Raw genomic sequence first — 24,134 nt, 5'->3', positions numbered from 1 at the left:
AGTTCACTGGAAATAAAAATATATCATGAAATATTGATCAGTTAAGATGTTAGTACTGCTTACTGGTGGTAATACAGTTAGAAATAAATTCCAATTAAATATGCGTATGTGTGTGTGTATCTGTGTTGTTTGGATTTTTAACATAGCAAAATCAATTTTCCAGTCACATCACTGCAACGTCTTCATTGTGACAGTTTATATTGATGTCTAGCACTGGGGCATCATGCAAAAGCAGACTTGTAGCATCATGTGCCACCCTGTCACATTATTCTGACACCAGGCAGACCACTCCTAACACTGGTATTTTAATGCTGAGCGCCGAGTGAGGTAGCTGCTACTAGCAGTTTTACAAGTATAACTTAGCTGGGTAGAAACCCATGAGCTCCTGCGACCTCCTGCATCCAAGGTGGACACTCAAACCACTTAGATCACTAGAGTGGTTGCTTTATCTTTCAGTTTCAGTGTAACATGCTGTGTATACTAGCTTATAAGACGAGTCCAACTGTGAACTGCACAAGCCCAGATATACCATTGCATAATGCACTGGCACATCTGGGTTTGTGTGGTTGGTTAGGAGTTATCAGTGGAAAAAACAACATAGACCCTGATCAGCAGGTGCACTATGCTATGGCAGATCAGGATCTTTGTTGTTTGCAGTTTGACATGACTTATAAGTGAGTATATACAGTACATGTGACAGACCCAGGATTTCAAACCAGTAGATTTACAAATTTTGATCAGTAGTAATGAGAGTCAGTATAGTGCCAGCAAAGGTGGCGCTCTACGGTTTAGAATTTTAAAGAAAAAGAATTTCCCCGGCTTTCCTCACTGGTTATACTGTACTGGCTGTTTAAAAAAGACCTAGTATGTCATGGAACCTTTAATTCCCTTTATTTTGGTGTATGATTGATGGGTGTAATATGGGTCTATAGAGTATACAGCTTGGCCTTACTCCAGATGTACACCTTTCGAAAAAGTGCTAGCTCCACTTGGTCATTTTCACTTCCTGAACTTCAGAAGTAAATTGTATAAAAAATAGCTGATAACTTTTTTACATTTTATATATTTGGTAATTCATTCATTGCACTTCCAGAAGTTGGTATTGTCTAGTCTGGCAAAATTCATTTTCCCTATTTTAATAGCTGCTATGGATAGTGTACTTTAGACTAATCCAGGCTGATTTTTTAGCACAAGGGAGCAGTCATTTTAGTTAGCAGTGTGCTTATAGATCAATTACAATTTCCAAAAGTACAATATCTAAAGAAATATCATCCACATTACATTAATGTAGCATACAGGTATGCCAACATTCTCTCCATTGTGCATATTTTGAATGCAAACAAATTTACCTTACATACGTCACTCTTTCAAAAGTACATAATAACTGGTGAGCAACCCCTTAAAGAGAAAATATAGGTATTATTATTGTATCATTTAATTATGATTTTATTGCAGAAACATTTAAGTCACAAGCATCAAAACAGTCCTTTTGAATAATTCTCCTGTATTCCCCCCCCCCACAGAACAGTATTTATGAGTGTCAGTCTCTAAAAAGTCCAGCCCCCCCCCATGATAAAAAGTGATCTATTTTAAAAATGCATATTACATTTTGTAAGCATAGCAACCAATGTTATGCTGAATGACAGGGACATGAAACTAGCCAGAATCATTTCTGAGATATCAATAATGAATTTTACAGTTTGAAAAGTGTAAAATATTTGCCTATTGTTTAATTGCATACATTTTTGTATTTGCTTTAAGGTGACACTCTACAGTTTTGTATTTTGCATAGGGTTAGAATTTTAAAGAAAAAGAATTTACCTGGCTTTCCTCACTGGTTATACTGGCTATTTAAAAAATACCTTGTATATCTTAGGTATAATTCAAAGAACCTTTAATTCCTTTATTTTGATATATGATTGATGGGTGTAATATGGGTTATAGAGTATACAGCTTGGCCTTACTCCAGATGAGCACCTTTCAAAAAAGTGCTAGCTCCACTTGGTCATTTTCACTTCCTGAACTTCAGAGGTAAATTGTATAAAAAAGAGCCGATAACTTTTTTACATTTTATATGTTTGGTAATTCGTTCATTGCACTTTCAGAAGCTGGTATTGTCTAGTCTGGCAAAATTCATTTTCCCTATTTTAATAGCGGCTATGGATAGTGTAATTTAGACTAATCCAGGCTGATTTTTTTAGCACAAGGGAGCAGTCATTTTAGTTAGCAGTGTGCTTAGATCAATTACAATTTCCAAAAGTACAATATCTAGAGAAATATCATCCACATTACATTATTGTAGCATAGAGGTATGCCAACATTCTCTCCATTGTGCATATTTTGAATGCAAACAACTTTACTTTACATACGTCACTCTCTCAAAAGTACCTAATAACTGGTGAGTGCCCCCAAAATGAAGGAGAGCAGTTTTATGTTTTGGTTCACTTCCATGTTTTCATTTGATATTTTTAAAAAATAAATCAACAAGCATTTAGTGTTTCAATCCCAAGATCACTGATGATGTTCATTGCAATTATTAAGCATAACGTTTAACAGGTTCTCAGTAGTTTTCTGCTCCAGAATTTTCCCTCAATATAAAAGACTAAAATTTTAAAAGATAAAACTTGTGCCTAAGTTGCATGCTGGAATACCAAGAAATCAGATGGAAATACATTTGATCCAGTTTCAAATAAGGCCATCAAAGTCGATGTGTTTGTTACTGAAGAATCATGGCTCATATTATACTTTGCTCAAAACGCAAATCAGAACCTTTGTTACACACCTTCACACACTTAAACTGTCATATCCAAGCATTGTTGAACTTGTAATATTTTTCTTGCTTGCCATTTCTTAGTTTTGGGAAAAGTGCTTATTTCAACATTTTAACATGAATTTAAGAAAAATATAAGAGCCATCCTTAATTATCCCTCTTGAAACATCTTAAACAATTCAATAACAATTAAACAAGACAAAAAAATCAAAATGTTTACTTAAATATTTTTTTCAGTAGGAGGATAGTTGGTCTCTTGATTGGCTCTCCCATCAACTGAATTTTGACCAATTTGCATCACAGACTCAGAAGCCATCACGGACTCCCACTGATCAGTTTATCATTTATAACACCTCAAAAAAACATCCTGCATTTGGCATTAAAATCTTCAAATCACAACAACATAATCAATTAACTGCTTCCTGTTCACAGATAATGGCTGTTCTTTGACAATTTTAATCTGATTACTCAGTTATGCATCATCAGACCATTCATTGCATTGATGGAACATTTCCAGTCCCCAGTAGACTGGTTCTGGCTGATTTGTCTAATTTGTCAATTGAACATATAAAAATACCATGTTTTGGTTTTATTTATGTGTTTTTTAATTTAATTTGTAAAAAAAAATTAAATTTTCAAAAGCAGTAGATTTCAAGTATAAAATAGTATATGCAGAAGACAACTTTTAAAATGGTATTTTTTGGTCTACTGCCAGTAGAATCACATGTATGGTGTACTCATCTTAACAGTAATATGCCTTCTCATATTCCAACATGAAAGGTGTAAAGTGACCATCACAGTGACTCCCATGGGCATTTCCATTAAAGCCAAATTAAGTGTTGACTGTTTTGATATATGACTTAACAGAAGTGTTTGTTACATTGTAAAAATAAATGAAAAGTAGACCTACTTTGTATTATCACGTTAAATATGTCTCATTTATCAAATTAAATAAATGGAGTAGATGTTTTTAAAAGATAAAAGTCATGCAAATCCTACCTCCATAAGAGATTGCAGTCATATTTTTTGTTTATTTAGTTTTTTTAAAAGTCAGTTCTTTTCAATTCACCAATCAGCTACTGTTTTAAATATTATATAAATAATATAACTAAAGTATACAATATTAACCAATGGTGGATCCTAATAATTTTAAAATATAATGAAGGATAGCAAGGGAACCAAGCAAAAGGCATACAAAGTGCGTGAAAAACTGATTTTCACTTAAAGGGTTCATAATGGAAACACGAGTTCCACAGTTTTTGTGAACTTAACAATTTCTGAATTGGCACTCAGGTTTGTGCAAGGAACAACACCAATGTTAGTATAACTTGAAATAAAATTTCAGTAATATTATTTTACTAATAGAACAATAAAATTCAAGTTTTGATGTTTAATTTTCTTGAAATAACTGTCCCTCTTGGACAAAAAAGGTATATGGAGGTAGATATGTGAATTTCTTGTGCCTAAACTTTGACAGCTGTCAAATACATGAAAGGCAATAAGGCCACAGTTCAGATTTGCTGACAAGGAAACTTATCAGAGATCCTGGATCTCAAATACTTGACTACACCCTCTTCTGTGTCAGTTATTAGTTTCACAGTGTATGGACTGTGTCCAATTGTATGGTGGGCTGTGTCTGAATTATTACATAACAGCAAGTACTGTAAGCTTGTTGTATTTATAAATCTGCTCAAGATGAAAAGAATGAAATATTAAAGATTCAAAGTGTTACAATCCCGTCAGCATTCAGTCAGATAACAGAATTTTACATTAGGTGTATGGTCAGTACTTTGATGCACTAAATCATTGTGTTCTTAAAAAAAAAAAAAAGAGAAAAAGAAAAGATTACAGTTATAAATAGTCAGGTTTGACTATAACTAGAGCTGAAATGAAGAACCAGTCATTTGAATCAATACTTTTCTGTGAATATTCAACTTGAAATTTGGTTTTGAATATTCTGCTAAATCACCTGAAATTTTAACTCTTTTTGAGGTAATCTTGATGTTAGGACACTGTTTACATATCACTCAACCAAATCAAATTTGTGAACTGTTGTCATTCATTCCATCAGGAGCAGTTGTTATCAATACCTCATACCACTACCACCCACCCATCCAACAATCTTAACTCTGAAAGTTAACTCAGGTATATTTCCACATTATATGGGGGGGTGGGGGGTGTTTCTTTAAGATTTGAAGTCATTACATAGTGTGCTAAAACCTGATACTCCTTTTCTTTGGTTTATTAAAAGTTAGCTATATATATGATTGCTACATATTACATGTTACTAGGATGTAAATGGGACAGTCGACATCATCATATAACAGAACCATTTAATTGGAAGGAGTCAACGAGTTTACTGTTACAAATATGTGTTACTCTCTGCTGTTGCTGTGCATTAGTACAAAGTCATATTTGGGGCCCCGAGTGTAGCTGATTGGTCAGAAGCACTCTCCGTTATGGATCACTGCCATCTCACCTCTGTCTGCATGGGTTCGAGTCTCGGATTCGGCTAATGTGGGTATGTGAGAAAGCTTGCCAGTAGCTTCTTGTGGGTTGGTGTTTCTTTCTGGGGTTTTCCCGGGTTCTTCCTCCACTATTAATACTGGCTGCCATGAATAGCCTATTGTGTGCTGAAGAATGGCATTTAACCCTAGAACAACAACAACAATAACAACAAAGCCATATTCATTTATTTTAATTATTGCAGGATTATTTTACTTTTTCTTTTCTGGGGATTATTTCACTTTTTTCTTTCCTATGGCCCTTTGAAGGTGACTTTACTTGTTTGTTTGCAAATCCTACTTTACTTATGAAACCAACTGGTCTGTTCTTAAACTTGGTTGTGGTATGGAACTAGTTGCTGGCTATGGTAGATGTAGTGTAGCCCAAAGGCCATGTCACACCCATTGCAATATACATCTTACATATAAGATGGGGGGTCCCTGGTGATCAAGTGGTCTAAAAATTTCTCTGTACCAATCACTGGCATCTCACTTCTGTCATGTGGGTTCAAGTCTCAGGCTCCAGGCCAATGTTGGTATGTGAGAGGCTTGCCATTAGCTTCCCATGAATCATTATTTCTTACTGCGGTTTTCCCAGGTTTTTTCGTTCACCAGTTATACTGGCCACTTTGTATAGCCAGTCATGTGCTTAAAAATGAGTTAGACACAAAACAACAACAGAAATGAGGTTAGTACTTTGTATGAGTTTTATTTGAAACAATTATTTATCAAGTCTAAATATGAGTGTTTGTACTGCTTAGCAGAAAATCCCAGTGTCCATTTGGCGCATTTTAAATATGAAAGTAAAGAGGGGAAATGATACCTAAACTAACATGATTGGGGGTGGGGGAATACTTTTATTAACATCGACAAAAATTTTGATCCTATCTCAATACATTTAGTGAATATTTATTGTGGAACTTTAACCCTCTTGCAGTTTGCTGACTGAGGCTTTGACTAAACACTTGTCAAATGATTAATAGTGACACACGACCGGATCTTGGTTATTTGGCTTCATGTTATTCCTTATGTTAGGGTATATGCAATTAATTTACACAAACATACCTTTTACATTCCATTGATATTTTACTGTGCTAAGAGAGTTTCCTTGTTTTGCAACTTTTCCGTGCTAATGATATGTTGAAATGCATTATGTATTTTGTATTACACCTGCCAGCAGGTTGTTGGAATAATTGTTTTGTCATTATCAGATCTAATAGCCAATCTTTGGAAAATTATTGGGTGTTTCCAAAGAGAAATCATTATGTATGTTGATGGAAATAGGAAAATACCCATAAAAGTCAGCAGAGCTTTGATAAGTCTGTTTCATGGGTTTTATTGCTGTAACTAAGCCATTAACTTCCATCAACCCAGCTAGTTTGCTTTCAGTTAAAAAGATATATGACAGAAATTTGCAGTTGAACTGTTCAGGTTTTATTAGGAACTGAATTCATTTCATTGCCAAGAATGTTTTACAGGTACTGATTGTATCTCAGAAATGAACATATTTTTCATTTTATACCCAATTATTTAAGAAAATGAAGCATAAAATTTTTACCAGAAAAGGTAGGTATACCATAATAGAGATATTCACACAGACCTTTTAAGTGTTGATATTTGTACCACAAAACCATGTGCTGCCAGTTAAAAATATATACCCCTGTATGCCATACATTGAATTGACCATTTGTATTAACTAAATGAATCCATAGCCTTTTTTAGCTTTTAACCCTATAAGTTTTTCATAAGAATCTTGTACCATATATACTCTCTTGTCATTTGAATCCATCTGCAAAGTGCACAGACCCAGATGTTCCATCAGATAATGTGCTGGCAGATCTGAGTATGTAATTTGTTAGTAGTTAGAAGTGTAACAAACAGCATGGACCTTGATCTGTCAGTGCATTATGTGATGGCACATCATCATTGGGTTATTTGCAGTTGGACTCTTCTTACAAGTAAGTACATATGGTATATTCAGTAATTGCCAGTCCAGGGATGTGCCTTTGGGACTTTTAACCAGAAATACAATTGAGCCTAGATCATCACTCCAATGTTTTGATGACACTGGTTCAACTGATTTCTATACAGTTGGGTTGTTTCTTGCCAAGATCATCCATCTGATGTTTCGATGTCATTGGTTCAGCTGAAATCTAAACAGGAGGGTTGTTTCTTGCCAAGATCATCCCCCCAATGTTTCGATGACATTGGTTCAGCTGAAATCTAAACAGGAGAATTAATTCTTGCCAAGATCATCACTCCGATGTTTCGATGACATTGGTTCAACTAAATTTTAAACAGGAGGTTGTTTCTTGCCTAGATCATCACTCTGATATTTCAGTGACATTGGTTCAACTGAACTCTAAACAGGAGGGTTGTTTCTTGCCAAGATCATCACCCCAATGTTTCAATGACATTGGTTCAACTGAATTCTAAACAGGAGGGTTGTTTCTTGCCTAGATTATCACCCCAATGTTTCAGTGACATTGGTTCAACTGAATTCTAAACAGGAGGGTTGTTTCTTGCCTAGATCATCACCCCAATGTTTCAATGACATTGGTTCAACTGAATTCTAAACAGAAGGGTTGTTTCTTGCCAAGATCATCACCCCAATGTTTCAATGACATTGGTTCAACTGAATTCTAAACAGGAGGGTTGTTTCTTGCCAAGATAATCACCCCAATGTTTCGATGACATTGATTCAACTGAATTCTAAACAGGAGGGTTGTTTCTTGCCTAGATCATCACCCCAATGTTTCAATGACATTGGTTCAACTGAACTCTAAACAGGAGGGTTGTTTCTTGCCTAGATCATCACTCTGATATTTCAGGGACATTGGTTCAACTGAATTCTAAACAGGAGGGTTGTTTCTTGCCTAGATCATCATTGTACGTGTATATCTTGAGCACCCAATTGCAAACAGCATAAATTCAGATCTGAATTCAGTCTTGCAGCTCTGTGTCTATAGATCTGCTATTACATGATCTGGCAGATCTGGGTCTGGAAATCTGTCATCACATGATCTGGCAGATTTGGGTCTGTCATTACTTGATTGGGCAGGTATGGGTCTATTGATCAGATATCACATGATCTGGCATATCTGGGTATGTAGATCTGACATTACATGATCTTACAGATCTGGGTCTGTAAATCTGTCATCACATGATCTGGTATATCTGGGTCTATAAATCTGTCATCACATGATCTATCAGATCTTGTTTTGTGCAGTGACTTCAAATCAGAAGCAAAATGAATAGCATGAACCCTTTTTGGAGCATTATGCAGCAGCAGAACTGAGTCTGTTGTTTTTTTGCTGGTGTACCTGCATTACCCATGAGCAAATATGGCTATTACTGCGATATAAATGCAGAATATATGTAAGTTACCCCATGGGACATAAAATACATATATCATTTAGTCGGAATATCCCCAAAGATAACCAAAAATTAGTCAAATATCCCCAAAGATATATTTCTTTCTGGTTAATGGATGGACATTCAATCAATTGCTTTGGTTTCTGACCACATTTACCATTCTTCTGTGCTTTGTTTGCTGTACCCGAGATCAGCTTCACTTGAAAAGCAGTTTTGATGCAACCTTTCATGACAGTCTCCCTCTGTCAAGAATGACCTATCATACACAACCACAAGTTTCCTCCTGTTATCATCACTTTTGATTTCATTTTGACAAGTCATTTCCCTGTAATAATGAAGATCATACAAATGCCTTTTTTATTGATTAGGTGATGTTATACATAATTAATAACATGACAATAGATTCTTCATGTTTCTCTTCTGATTATTATTATGATATGCATAAAAAGACATCTGTCAGCATCTCAAATAACCCAAATCCATTGATTAATCACCCACTGCAGGCCGATAAATGTAGAATAGACCTGATGTACACTCTTACATGCCATAAGAGATGCACCTTCCTGCATGTCATAAGATACCTGCAATCAGTGTAGTAGCCATGGCAATTCAATGATTCGTGTGCTGAACATGTGACTGAAAGGGTGCAAGTTCACATGCTATGATTGGATTGGTCAGAGTTAATTACCATCGTGTGTCCTTGGGCTTGGCACTTTACTCCAATTACCTTAATGCTAAATAACCTACTTGTGTTGCTGTGCCACAAAACACCGAACCATGCCAAAACAAACCCAAGAGTGCTCACCAAATTCCTATTAGTAATAGAAGCTTTATATTTTTTTTGTGTTGGATTTCAGTGACAAAGTGTTTTATATGACTGGTATCAGACACTCTCAAAGGAACTGAATAAGAAATAGATATATTTTCCTTCAGATGTCACCCATACGTAATGTACACTGTAAAAGCTTCAACAGTAGGAAGACTAAGAGTTTACCGATGTCTAGTCTTGACTACTTATACAGTACACTCATTTCAGTGCTGTCCATTGGAGCCATAGAGTATACTACCTTATACTAAGACTGCCTTATAATGAGGTACAAATAATTCTACTACCAAATAATGAAATGTGACCCATGACCATTCTTGCTCTATAGTGGGAACAGGGTTATAATGAAGGGCCACATTGTGAGAGGACTGGTGGCCATATTGTGAGAGATTGATTTAACTTGATTTTTGGAATGCAAGTTGTACTTTAATTTCTGATTATCGTTGCTCAGTTACATTTGAAAGTCATGTTCTTTGTTTCATTGTGTTGCATTATCCAACATTAAAGTAATGGAAACTCAGTTTCACCAATAACTATAATTTTAACCCCATCCATTATCTATGGCCTTGTCCTTTCTCTTTTCTGACTGCTAATAACTCTAAAGTTTGTATGTTTGCCACATCATCTAAACATTTTATCAAAAATTGCCAAGTTCACTCATACAAAGTATATGAGCTAAGAATAATGTGAGTATAGTGGATAGTGGGCAGATGATAATGTGTCTGTCATGGACATTGGGCAGATGATAATGTATCTGTCATGGACCATGGGCAGATGATATTGTATCTGTCATGGACCATGGGCAGATGTTAATGTATCTGTCATTGACCGTGGGCAGATGTTAATGTGTGTATAGTGGATGATGGGCAAATGATAATGTGTGTATAGTGGATGGTGGGCAGATGATAATGTATCTGTCATGGATCGTGGGCAGATGTTAATGTATCTGTCATTGACCATGGGCAGATGTTAATGTGTGTATAGTGGATGATGGGCACATGATAATGTGTGTATAAGTAGATGGTGGGCAGATGATAATGTATCTGTCATGGACTGTGGGCACATGATAATGTGTGTGTAAGTAGATGGTGGGCAGATGATGACTCCTTTCTTTACTTAATTTTGGGACTTGTTTCTTATCACTGAATGTATTTACTATGTATGATTTAAGAAAGATGCAATAAAAAGTATTCCTTAAACCAATTTGCTTGTGTTAAATAGGTCCCTTCCCATGCCTTGTTAGTATATAGTAATTATTGTATGCATCCATCCAGCCTGCAGTCTTGATATCACAGCTAGTCCCAGTTTTTGATGGATTGCTATGAAACTGGTAACAAAGAATGGTCATCACTTGAAGATATTTATATTTACAAATAATATGTATGTGAGAAAGCTTGCCAGTAGCTTCTCGTGGGTCGGTGGTTCTTTCCAGGGTTTTCCTGGGTTCTTCCTCCACCATTAATACTGGCCTCCATGTATAGCCTATTGTGTGCTGAAAAATGGCATTAAACCCCACAACAACAACAACAACAACAACAAATAATATGACTGGTATAGTTGTGTTAAGAGTTATTGCCCTTGTTTGCTTAAAACTGAATGCAGTTTGTGGCAAAATCTCATGAATATAACTAGTTCCAGTTTTTATTGGATTGCCGTGAAACTTGGGAAACGTTATGATCATCATTTGAATATGTATATGATGACAATCACTTTGCTCATGCAATTTTTGCTAGAGTTATTGCCTTTTGGTGTCTTCCAGATAAATGTAGTGTATAATAGACTTGTTAGCACAGCTAGTCCGCAAGCTTTTGATGATTTGCAGTGAAAGTTTGTACATTCCATGATCATTTCATGCAGATATGAATAGTGACTAAGCAATATTTTTATATACTTTTGTCAGAGTTATTACCCTTTTGAACTCACAGCTGACCATATGTTTTAAAGATTTTATGTGTTACTTCTGTCTTTTATTTTATATACATTTTACAGCCATTTAACTTGTTTATTTTTTATGTTATCTTGTTGTTTTAGATGTTTACATTTAAATTTATTTCAAAGGTTTTCTCTTGTACAGTTCTTCAGTTTTACATTTGTTTAATATTTACATTTAGCTTAGTACTTGTAAGAGTTATTGCCCCTTTTGTCATGCAGCTGAATTGCAGTATGAGGCAGAATATTATGAATGCAGCTAATATTACAGTTTTATCTTGATAACTTAAACCTTGTACATACTAAAGTCATCATGTAAAGATGTACATAATGGCAAACCATTGTGTTTTAATGATTTTTGTAAAAGTTATTGCCCATTTTTGCTAACTACTGTATGTAATATAGGACAGAACTTTATGAATGTAGCTACTCTTGTAGTTTTCAATGGATTATTGTGAAAAAGAGATATGCTGATCAGTTGTAGTATTTGCACTTTCTTCAGGAGAGTTATGAACTTTCTGCACGGTAGACTCATCTGCGTTGTTGTTATAGGTGCCAAAATGCACAGATCTGAACCTAACTTTGTGAACAGCTTACATATGGTGCAAGGAAGAGGTCTACTGATGTTTGGCTGTCAAAAGTTCAAGGTCAGGACCATTGTTACTGAAAGAAGAAAAATGGTTTCTGCACAATAACTTTAGTACTGCATCATAAACCTAAAGCTAACTTTGTAGATTGTTGCATTTGGTGTTAAGAAAAACTTAATTAGCTTTAGGGTCAAAAATTTAAGGTCAAATTAATGACAGAAGAAAAACGTTTGTTGTACAATAACATTCATTTTACATCACATATCTGGACCAAACTTTATTGATGGGTGCATTTGGAGTGAGGTAAAAGCCTATTTGATGTAAGTTCAAAGGTAGTTGCCACCTTGACTTAGAAATGAAAACTTGTCTCTGCACAAAAGTTAATATCTCAGCCATGTACTTTCACCAAACTTTGATTTGGATTAAAAATTCAAAAGTCAGGATTGCTGTCTGAAAGAAGAAAAATGGTTTTTGCTTCATAACTTTAGTTCTGGACCATGCACCTTGACCTGAGTTTGTGGCGGGCTTGCACTTAAGGCATGGTTGAGGCCAATTGATTTAGGGTCAGAAGGTAAAGAGTCATGGTAATTGTGACTAAAAGTAAAATGGGTTCTGCACAAGAAATTTTATTCTTGAATAAGTTTCTTGACCAAAATTTACAAATCATTTGTACTGAGGGTAAGAAAAGTCACTTAGAATTTAGGATCTAAAGGTCAGTGGTCAAGGCCGTTGTGAGTCGAATAAGAAAATAATGGTTTCTGCAGAGTAAGTTTAGTTTGAGACAGAAAACCTTGACTAGATTTGAAGGTCATAATCTCTGGAGAGTCAGCTAGGACCTACTTGTGCTTAAATAGAGGGATAATAAAATCAAGGCATGTGCATAATGTAATGTCCACAATTCCAGTGTTGTGATTTAATTTTCTTTTTAGTAAAAAACAAATGAAATTGAAATGGTGACTTGTTTAATAAACTGTCCCTCTGTTGTCCATATTGACTGCAATACCACTGATATCTCTATTTCATTGAAAATTATTTCTTATACCTCCATTACCCTGCCATCAGCATCCCTGGACACCATGTTTTCTGTAAACAAAAGTAGTCATATTTCACATGTTTGGCAACTGTGTGTGCCCAAGTTTGGCTACAATATGTCTTTATCAACATTCAACATGGGAAAATGTTCAATAGTTGATTTCATGCAGAATGACTTGGATTTGTTTTCAAGTATGTAATATTATAATTATACAGTCTTAAACTAAGTTGCAGAAAAGAGAAAAAAACCAACAAGTTTTGTAAATTTCTTTTAAAATTTTTATTTCCCTAGAAAGTGAAAATTTAAAAATAACTTACACTATTGTGAATTGCATCCCAAATAGTCCTAAAAGTTCTGTCACAAGTCCAAAAGTACAGAGTATTCAAAATGAATTCTAGTGGTATTCTGAATGAATTCCAATAGTAAATATGCTAGTGTAACAGTAGCCTAGAATGTAGTGATGTGCTAACAGTATTGATGCATCACAATATAATCCAAAATGTCCTTAAATGAATTCACAATAATTCCAAGATAGGAATTTAGTCCTAGAGTCAAGAGCACGTTGTAATTTCAATGAATAATTGAAAAAAATAACTGAAAACAACTTGATTCCACTAAGACAGATGTTAAGATATGAAATGAGAACTTCTAAAATAAACAGCATTTATACAAAAAGCTAAGAACCAGGATGAAGGTAATTTTCCTATCAAATTCATAATCAACTTGCTTCTAGAATATTTTTAATTTCTAAATAAAGTTAGATCTTGAACTGAACATTCCTAAACATGTTTACCTCCAATTAATAATGATCTTAATATATAATCTAAAATCATAGCAAAATAATAACTATTTAATATGTTGTTTATAACATAAAGGAAACTAGTCAGGTAATTTATAATCAAGAAGAAAAAATATACAGTACAAATCAAACATACATCATAATAAACATCTTTACAATGCACACCTATTTACAAAAAAGGCTAGCTGGCAATCTCTGCCTTGTACATAATGCATTGATAGAGTAAACTTTTTCATGAATTCAAGTAAGCAGCATACCCCAGTCAACTTGTACATCATGTAACGGCAGATCTGGGTCTCTACCATTGATAGTTATATGTCCAGCATGAATAAATACAGTATGTCCATTAAAATAGACCTACAGACATATTTCCAAAGATTAAATTGCTTCCAGAGCCAGATAAGAACATCTCATATCTCAGATAACTTTAGTAGTCATGCGCCTAACTTGAGTTCAGGATGGATCTCAAGTTTGACCTCTGGTCTAGCCACACATTTTGCTCTATTTGACAATACATTTCAGGTTTTGGTACTTCAAAAATAATTAAAGGAGAGTTAAAAGAAAAGTATAATTTTCCATAATTTTTGCTTATCCAAACACTTGATTTATTGACTCCTAGCCCCAAGTGTCAATTTAAATTATTAAAACATATTTTATGAATAACTAAAAAAAAATTCTTTTACAGGATATTCCTCCACCAGGGTCTTATGATGTTCAGAAATCGTATGACCACTCACAGGTGAAGATAGAGCGAGTTAAGCCAAGGACTGAGCGGGCAGCTCAAAAACAGGGCTCATTTCTTACTGCTGCTTCAAGGTTTGCACCACCTCGGGATATCGTGGCTGCTAAAGCTGATGCAGACAATCCAGGTATGTCTTCAGCATATATTTATAATTGTACCTTTGAAAGCCCCCAAAAATATGCATACATTATGGACTCAAAGGAGTAGCAAAAGAAGAAAAACAATAGAAGGTAAAAATTATTTGAATTCAGTGTACTTTAGAGGGATTGCAGGTAAAATCTCACTGAGACCATGTTGTAGGATTTTTATCATGAAGCCACTGTAAATATATCAGGAACACCCGATTTGGTCATTTCCATCCATCTGTCTAAGCTTGTTACTGCAATTTCTTAAAACTGCTTGACATATACAGCTGTTGTAGGCATGTTTATATCCATATGCAAAGGACATGCTTAGATTTTCATACTTTTTCACCGGTTTTGCATTTCTTGGAACTTTTTTTAAGAATGTTTTTTTTTTTTCTTTGAATTGTAGCTGACCTGTCTTTAAGCTCAGCATGCATTGTCCATTGTCCATTGTCCATTTTTCAACAATTTTTTTTTTTAAACATTATTTATTAAACTTGGAAAATAAGCTTACATCATCAACGTCTTGGATAAGTTTTATAATAAGGAAGAACCATGAATATTAATGAGATAATCTTGTATCTGGTTATCTGAGGTTCTTAGCATTTGAGAGGCCATATTTCTGGTCCTGTTTGAATCAGACATGGAATGTATGCATATATCATCAAGATCCCAGACATACTTAATAATACATGACATCCATGGGTATTAGTGAAACAATTTTGAATCTAATTAGCTGAGTTTGTCACATCTCTTTAGACTATACTGCTGATCTGAATTTTATAAAACTTGATAAATAGGTTTCTATCATTATGATTTTAATGAATTTGATTGTGGGCCAGAGCTATGCATATTAATTATACCTTTATCTTTGAAAATAAAATTTTGTTTCTACTTAGTCAAATAATTCAAACTGAACTTGGCATAAAAGTTGGGAGGTAGTTTACATAGTGTTATATTCTTAAAAGACTACAAAAGCCTGATTTGTGAAATGTTCATCTTTTATGAAATTTCAACTGGTTTAAAAATTAAATATGCCCGTATTTACTCTGTGTGTGTGTGTGTGTGTGTGTGTGTGTGTGTCTTTCTCTCTCTCTCTCTCTGTCTCTCTCAGGTTTCACTGTTGTAACTTAGTGAAAAATTTGTTCCAAGAAAGTAATTTTGTAGATGAGGCACTTAATTAGAGTGGCTGTTTGTTTTGATAAAGAATTCCAGTAAGGACTTACCGTTCAACTGAAAGAATTAAGTAGTGTACCTGTTATTTTCTTATTCTGTTCTCCAGTATTTTTCATTATGTGGAATTTCAAAATAATTTAGACTAACCCCTCATTGTGCCAGAGTATTTTGAATTTTGCATTTAGTAAATAAGCTTTAAGTTACATATTCAGACATTGACTTTGTTGATAAATGCTTTAACATTTTCTAATTATTGTTTTCATCGAACAGAAAAGCTGATTTAACAATAATTAAGGATAAAACCTCATGTTGGTTGTTTCCTTTCCCAACTACAATCAAAGTAATAATATATGAAAGTGACCACTATCCTGTATATGGTTACTGTCTGTACTCTTTATAAGCCAAATCCAACTGCTAACTGCACAGACCCAAATCTGCAGTCATATAATGCATAGGCAGATCTAGGTCCATGCAGTTTGTTAGGAGTAATCAGTAGAACAAACAACAGAGACCCTGATCTGCAGGCACATTATGCTGTGCAGATTAGGGTATTTTTTGTTGTTTGCAGATTTACTTGACTTAAAAGTGAGTACATATGGTAGTTGTAATTAATAATACTATAGTTTTTCCATGCTAATTATATATATGAGCTATTTTTGGAGTAGTAGCCACAATGTAACTGAATTATCTACTCAGTCTATTGATTTGGAAAAGATAAACATGATAGGACAATAATGATGGCTGTCATTTATCATGGACTGCAAGGAGTGTTCTGGTTGCACCACATGCACTCTGAAATGTTCTTGGACTTGCCATTTGCTGGAATAATTCCTGCAACTCTATTTTTTAAATGACCACTATTTTATGCATGAATTTATTGATAATCTTCATTCATCCTAATCAATTCTCAGCTTGTTGTAACTATGGATATGATCTCATATGAGTTGTTATATGAGAAAATAGGTTTCTACAATTTGTCAGAAACTGGAATTATGGTTTTCAGTAACATTTTCACTGACCCTTTTCAGCATCAAAATTAACAGCATATTGAGTGTGTTGATCCAGGAACCCACTGCTTCATTATGTGCTAATGAGTTTTTGATTTGTTGTAGATCAAAGAGTGTGCATTCTTTTGAATGTGAACTACAGATATGCATTAATAGAGTTCAGAAATGGGCATAATAATTGGATTCCAATATTCTAAATCCAAAACTTTGGCGCTTATTCTAATTAGATCAAATTTATATGGTATATATATTTGATTTAATTGATATCTTATTTATTTGTTTGTAAGTTTTAAAATCTTTTTATTTTTTAATTTCATTTTATGTCAAAATACTTTTTCCAGAAAATAGTTTGACCTTGCCTGTTCATTTTAGTAAACGCTTAAGGCTGACCTGGTTCTCGACCTTATTCAAAATTAGTAACAGCCACCTGAACAAGTTCTTTTTTATTAATTTTTATTGTGGGAATAATAAGAGTGAGATCGATGCTGTATTGAATACGTGACCCTAGGCATGTAAATAGTTTTAGTGAAGTAAACTATGTTTTTTTTTCTCAGAGTAAAATAATTGGTTTTTATCAGGGTCATACTGGGACTATGTGATTTTTTTATATATGTAAACATGATTACATGATCCTCTATTTTGCAATTAGGCATTCCCAAAATTGTGCATTACTTAGTTTATTTCTTGTGTTTCAGGACTCGAACTTGAATTCATTAAAACATTTTATTATTAGGACTTCTAAAATTTTGTTCATGGATTATTCTTGGATTATTTTTGGATTTGATTCTTGAAACCATAAGTTCTTATTTTTACAGTATTTTTCCAGGCAATTAAATTAATTGTTTAATTTTTCAAAGCTTGTTTTTTCACTCTTTCTTGTGTTACTGTTTATTTGAGCCTAAACAAGTTATACATGAAAATGCCAAACTCTGTCATAACAGTTTTCTGTACCCATTGATGCAGGGGACCAATATTTTAGGGCTTTTTTAAAACCCTAAGCTAATTATCCTTCCAGTCACCTCACCCTCAGTCACTCGTAAGCAGTGGGGTCAGTCCGCTGCAACGTAAGTGAGAATGTGAGATAGTAAGGGAAAATAATTTGTCAAAATTGTCATTGGTTGGGGTAGCGATAGCAAATTGTGTTCATACATGAGAATCATATTCTTCTTTGTTCTACACAAATATTCATTATAATGCATTGTAATATTAATGGATGTTTGATCATAAGAAGTCAGAAAAAGTTAATAAATTTATGACAGACTTTTAATATAAATCCAGAGCACATGTAGTTCTCACATATTTGTACATCAATAAAGCCTGAGTTGCCCCCCCCCTTCAGTATTAGTCCACATGTATCCATTGTAAGCAAACACCAAGAAACTAAAGATTCCTATGTACAATTACACTCCTAAACCAACAAAGTCAAATGCATCAATATGATTGCAGTAGCTGTTTCCTCAAGATGGCAGTTTTAAATGTCATTACTTCTTCCTTGAGAGCATATGGCAACAACTGAGTACAACTGTGTGTAGTTTGTATTAATAACTCACATGGGAAATGGCAGATAGAGTACAATTCTGTGTAGTTTGTACTAAAAACACATGGCAAATGGCAGATTGATTACACCTCTGTATAGTTTGTACAAATAAACACGCACAGCAAATGGCAGATCAAGTACAATTCTGTGTAGTTTGTATTAATAAACACACAGCAAATGGCAGATTGGGTACAACTCTGTGTAATTTGTACTAATAAACACACAACAAAAGGCAGATTGAGTACAACTCTGTGTACTTTGTACAAATAAGCACACAGAAAATGGCAGATTGAGTACAACTCTATAGTTTGTACCAATAAACAAACAGCAAATGACAGATTGAGTACAGTTCTGTGTAGTTTGTACTAATAAACACACATCATATGGCAATGATTGAGCACAACTCTGTGTAGTTTGTGCTAATAAACACACACAGCAAATGACAGATTGAGCACAACTCTGTGTAGTTTGTACTAATAAACACACAGCAAATGGCAGATGAACTGTGATGAAGCACAACATCTTTGTTTTGAACAATTTTAAAAGTTTTGACTGAAAGAAAAGAAAAACCAGAAATATGAAGTTTTATTAAAACTTGCAAGTTATTTTGTAATGTATCATTTCAGAGTTTAAAGAACAATCTACAGATAAAATAAAAGCAAACATTTAAGAATTGTCCATCATGTAGCATGTGGGATTTTAACATGAGATGTAAAGGTTTTTTGGAGGGTGGGGAATAAAACTAATTTTAATGCTGTAATCCTTACCTGTTGCTATTCCATAGTTAGTACTTTTTTTCTGTCCTCCCATTAGGGTGAGCCAGTAGATTCAAGAATACTGGATTGCCCTTGGGGCATTCGACACATACGTGCCCATGTTTACTGCATTTTCATTCTTTTCGTGAGGGAGGTGGGTCTATCTTAGTGGGACATAGGTTCGGGATGGGAGGAGGAAATCTGGCAATAGCAACAGGTAGTGTTAAATCACTGAAATTAGTTTTACCCCCCCCCCCAAAACAGACACATTTAATATAAGGTGAGCAAGAAAACCATTTCGAGGGTAGGCCTGCAAAGGATGCTTCAACTGAAGGCCAATAGGGGGTTTATTAAGAGACCACAGGACACAAGAAAGATTCCATTTAGGCATTAGAAAGCAAGATACCAATATTTGTAGTTCGAAATGTTCGATCAGGTCTGCTTGATAGCCCTTAATAATAGAAGCCAAGCAGTGATCCTCTTCGAAAAGGAAGAAAACAAAATCAGCCACTGCACTCATAGAGGGACAGCTAGGACTGAAAGATTTTCTTGTACACCAATCACAAAATATTCTCCATTTGGCATCATTCACCTTAGATGACAATCTTCTCCTGGACTGAATGATACACTTGGCAAATTTGATCAAAACTTATTTTTTGCGGAGAGATTATGAGATGAGTCAGGCAATTGACAGTGGAAAATCTGTGTAGAAGCCCCTGTGCTGCAACAGGCGGTCTCTCCTCTCAGATAACGTTGTGGGATAGTCTGTCAGCAGATCGAGAAGGCCACTGAACTATAACATACATACATGCATTCATACACACACACACACACACACACACAAACACACACATGCATACAGACATACATACATCTTGTGCATACTATAGACACACCAGTCTGTACATAAAAATTACAAGATTCTTTTCATATTTTATCTAATAAACATGTGAATACCTAAAGACCTAGTTTGTCTCTATGTCTCTTCCGTAGTTAACTTAGAAAAATGTTTTATATTATGTTCATACAGAATTTTAATTATCTTATTATATTTCCGAATAAACCCACTCATAAGTCAGTTCCAACTGCAGAGATGCAGGTCTACCACTGCATAATGCACCAACAGTTCTGGGTTTATGTAGTTTTTTTTGGAATAATCAGAAAAACTAACAACATAGACTCTGATCTGCAGGCACATTATGCCATGGCAGGGCAGTGTCTGTGTTGTTGGCAGTAGGACTGTACTTATAAATGAGTATATACAGTAATTTCCAGCTGGTAACAATATTATTATCTGCAGTATGAGTCAGTTTTGGTCACTGTCCAGTCCAGATGAATGTGCATTTTATACCAAAATATTTATTAATTTTCCCATGACCTTTCATCATTGTGTTAATATATACATTACATAAATCTTCTGAAACTAAATTCAGCAGACATTTCTCATTTGTATAATCCAACCCTGTATAACTTGACTGACTTGATTCCTCTGCCATAATTCAATTAACAGTACCTTTGAAAGGAAAGCTTTCAGTATTGTAAGTTATCAAATTTTATGAGATGAGAAGCAAAAGACATTTGTCTGAATGTAAGTCTCTGACAGAAGATTATACAGTTTTAGGCGCCAATATAGGCTTTTTGTAGACAGGACTTTTTCTCATAAGAATCTTATTCAGAAATTTACATTAAATTATCTGCCATCCTGTTAAATATGAGCTGTACAAATTATTGAAGATATTTTGATAATTGTATTCTTTATATACACAGTGTACCTATCCTTGTCCTACTCTGGTAGTGTGATGGCCCGCGTTTAACTTGTCATGAAAGGTAATTGACATCATGCTACATCAAAAGTTTTGATTATCATGCTGTGATTGAACGCTGATGTTTATTACAGTATCAAAATTTGGTAAAGAAAAGCAGTTAAATATTGAATCAATTTTCTGATATTTTTAAGTAAATCAACCACTTTCTGTCAGATTATTTTAAGTTAACTTTTTTCCCCAGATTTTACTAAATACTGAAATTCAACAATATTATTTAGGAAAAAAAATCTTAAGATTTAAGTTTAGAATACAGTTTGACTTAAAACTGACAAATCAAGTGTCAGAAGTCTAGACTTTAGATTTAAGGTTAGAATACAGTTTGACTTAAAACTGACAAATCAAATGTCAGAAGTCTAGAATTTAGATTTAAGTTTAAAATGCAGTTTGACTTAAAACTGACTAATCAAGTGTCAAAAGTGTAGACTTCAGATTTAAGTTTAGAATCCATTCTGACCTAAAACTGACAAATCAAGTCCAGACTTGAGATTTGTGCTCATCAAATTGAAGCCTGGTGTCATTGTTGAAATAACTCTAATCTGAACATGTTCCATTTAGAAATTAAATGCTTTCTTTCATAAGTACAGAGTATGATTTACATGTTATATTTTCTCTTTAGACTTTGAAAAATTTAACATTAAAAACATGTCAAAATCTACAGAATTTGATTTCTTAAACATGTTCATTTTGAGTGAAATCTGGGGCGGGGGGGAATAATTATGGCTTTATACTCATTTTCTCATATAACCAATCACAATGAGATCCATTACTTCCATTGAAACTGAATAGTTGTATTAATGTATAAATGTAAATTGTTCCAAAACATTTTAAGTGCAATTAAAACATTACTTTGTTGTAGAGTGAATATTTGCAAGTGAAATTTTTTAAGAATGGGTTCAAAGCTGGATTCAGATTCTAGCTACTGTATTTTTGAAGCTATTTACAAGCTTTTTCTAGAATTCACTTTTGATCATTTTTTTTCAAATTTGTGTGAATTGTTGGTTCTGAAATTTTGAGCTTTTTTTATTTATTTTTTCTATTTCTGAAAACTCAGTTTTATTTTTTATATGTATCATTGATTTTTGAATGCAGACAGTTTATCTCCCAGCAGAGGGCTAGCAATTTTCCATACTCTAACAATTGTAGAGAAATGTGCAATATCAAATTTTTTATGTGATTTGCACAAGTATTTGTCTAATAAATATTCAGCAGTGTCCTCATTCAGTCACTGTGATCAGTCCATCACTCCTATTCATGGTCAGAGTCCTTACCCACCCACCACACCCTCCAAAAAAATGCTGGGTCAACAAAATATGACTTTTTCTACATTTTGTGGGGTCCAAAGCATAATCATAAAAACATCAATAAAAAGAGTCACTACTAATGACTTATAACAAGAGAAAAAGGATTTTTGGTTGGTTGGTTTTAATAGTTCTTTTAACACATTATTCGCTGTATGATCACATTGAGGAAATTGGAACTAAGTGCCTTTCTGAGGGACACACTGAGGCAGTCAGCTCTGGCAAGGCAAATATCAAACACAAGCTCAATTTTTGCAGGACATATGATTTCATGAATGCCTTCTCAGTTTGTTAAAAAATAGTCCCACCTACTCCTCAAAAAGGAGTGAGAGCACAAAATCATGTGCAGTCAAGTTACTGTGAGCATAACAAAACTGTAACATTCAGTGATATTAACAAAACTGTAACATTCAGTGATATTAACAAAACTGTAACTTCAGTGATATTTACAGAACTATAACATTCAGTGATATTAACAAAACTGTAGCATTCAGTGATATTAACAAAACTGTGACATTCAGTGATATTAACAAAACTGTAACATTCAGTGATATTAACAAAACTAACATTCAGTGATACTAACAAAACTGTAACGTTTAGTGATATTAACAAAACTGTAACGTTCATTGATATTAACAAAAGTATAACGTTCAGTGATATTAACAAAACCTAACATGTTAATGTAAGAACTTTATTTTAATACCAACTGCCATAACCAAGCACTTTCTACCAGTAAGTGACTTTTGCATGCAGTGTGATGCTTTCAGTGATTGTGTAGTTATTAAAATCTACTCATCAACTGCATATAGTAGTGAAGTCATACAATGGCAGACATGCAGCATTTGGTATTCAGTGGTAATGTATAATAATTTTACATGCAGGGGCTCCAGGTGCCCAAGTGGTCTAAAGCACTCACTTTTACTGATCACTGCCAACTCATCTCTGTCTGCATGGGATTGAGTCTCTGTCTCGGCCAGTGTGGATTATGTGAGTAAGCTTGCCAGTAGCTTCCCATGGGTTGATGGTTCTTAATGGGGTTTTCTCTGGTTCTTCTTCCACTATTTATACTGGCCACTATGTATAGCCTATCTTGTGCTGAAAAACAGCATTAAACCATAAAACAACAACAACAGTTTGAAGGCATATGACCTAGTACCATTGTCATGGTCCACTGCCACTGTCTTGGGAAGCTGCCATGGCACAGTAGTTAGCATGACGGACTTAAAAGAATAAGACCAGAAAGGTGCAGACTCAAATCTTACCATCCTGGGTCAGCTGTTGAGGAGTGTTCATGGGCATGGCATTTTATGCCAATTGCCTTGGCACTAAGTAACCTACTTATGTTGCTGTGCCACAAAGTACCAAATCAAACTAAACCTTGTGCTCATAATGAATATGAACATGTGTAATGTATTTTTATTCATTAAATATTATTTAACCCACAGTATTATATTGAAAACAATAAGGGATCTACCAATATTCATAGATACCTTCCTCATTTCAAATCTGTTCCTTATAAACATTACACCCCATCTCTTTTTAAAACGATGCAGAGCTATAATGAGAAAATATTTGATAAATAAATAATATGTTTTTCCTGGGTTACACAGTTGAAGCTGGACTACTATTAGTGTTTTTAATTGTGGTCAATGGTGCTTCCATCTGATCTTGAAATTATACAATCTTGATGGATTGTTTCATCCATTCCTGTGTGAAATAAATAGTCTACTCTTATTCATCCAAAGCATTACAATTTATTAGATTAAACTGACAGATAAATACATATTACCCAAAGATCTTGTGATATTGATTGATGTGTAATTGTGTGCAGAAACAACAGAGACG

General features: G+C 34.3%; 1 protein-coding gene across 1 annotated transcript in view; it reads left to right on the top strand.

Annotated features, from left to right (window-relative positions):
* The window catches only part of LOC149802886 (sperm-tail PG-rich repeat-containing protein 2-like), a 234,109-nt gene that overhangs the window by 84,562 nt on the left and 125,413 nt on the right, over positions 1–24,134 (top strand). Inside the window, exon 10 of the mRNA XM_089952356.1 lies at positions 14,509–14,692. Coding sequence (XP_089808482.1) covers positions 14,509–14,692 — 184 coding nt within the window. The remainder of the gene's footprint in view (positions 1–14,508; positions 14,693–24,134) is intronic.

This window comes from Sinohyriopsis cumingii, chromosome 3, assembly GCF_028554795.1.
Source record: "Sinohyriopsis cumingii isolate HCF-2022 chromosome 3, ASM2855479v2, whole genome shotgun sequence".
NCBI classification, from domain to species: Eukaryota; Metazoa; Mollusca; class Bivalvia; order Unionida; family Unionidae; genus Sinohyriopsis; species Sinohyriopsis cumingii.
The sequence above is the reverse complement of the archived record's forward strand: the minus strand, read 5'-3'. Positions and strand labels throughout refer to the sequence as shown.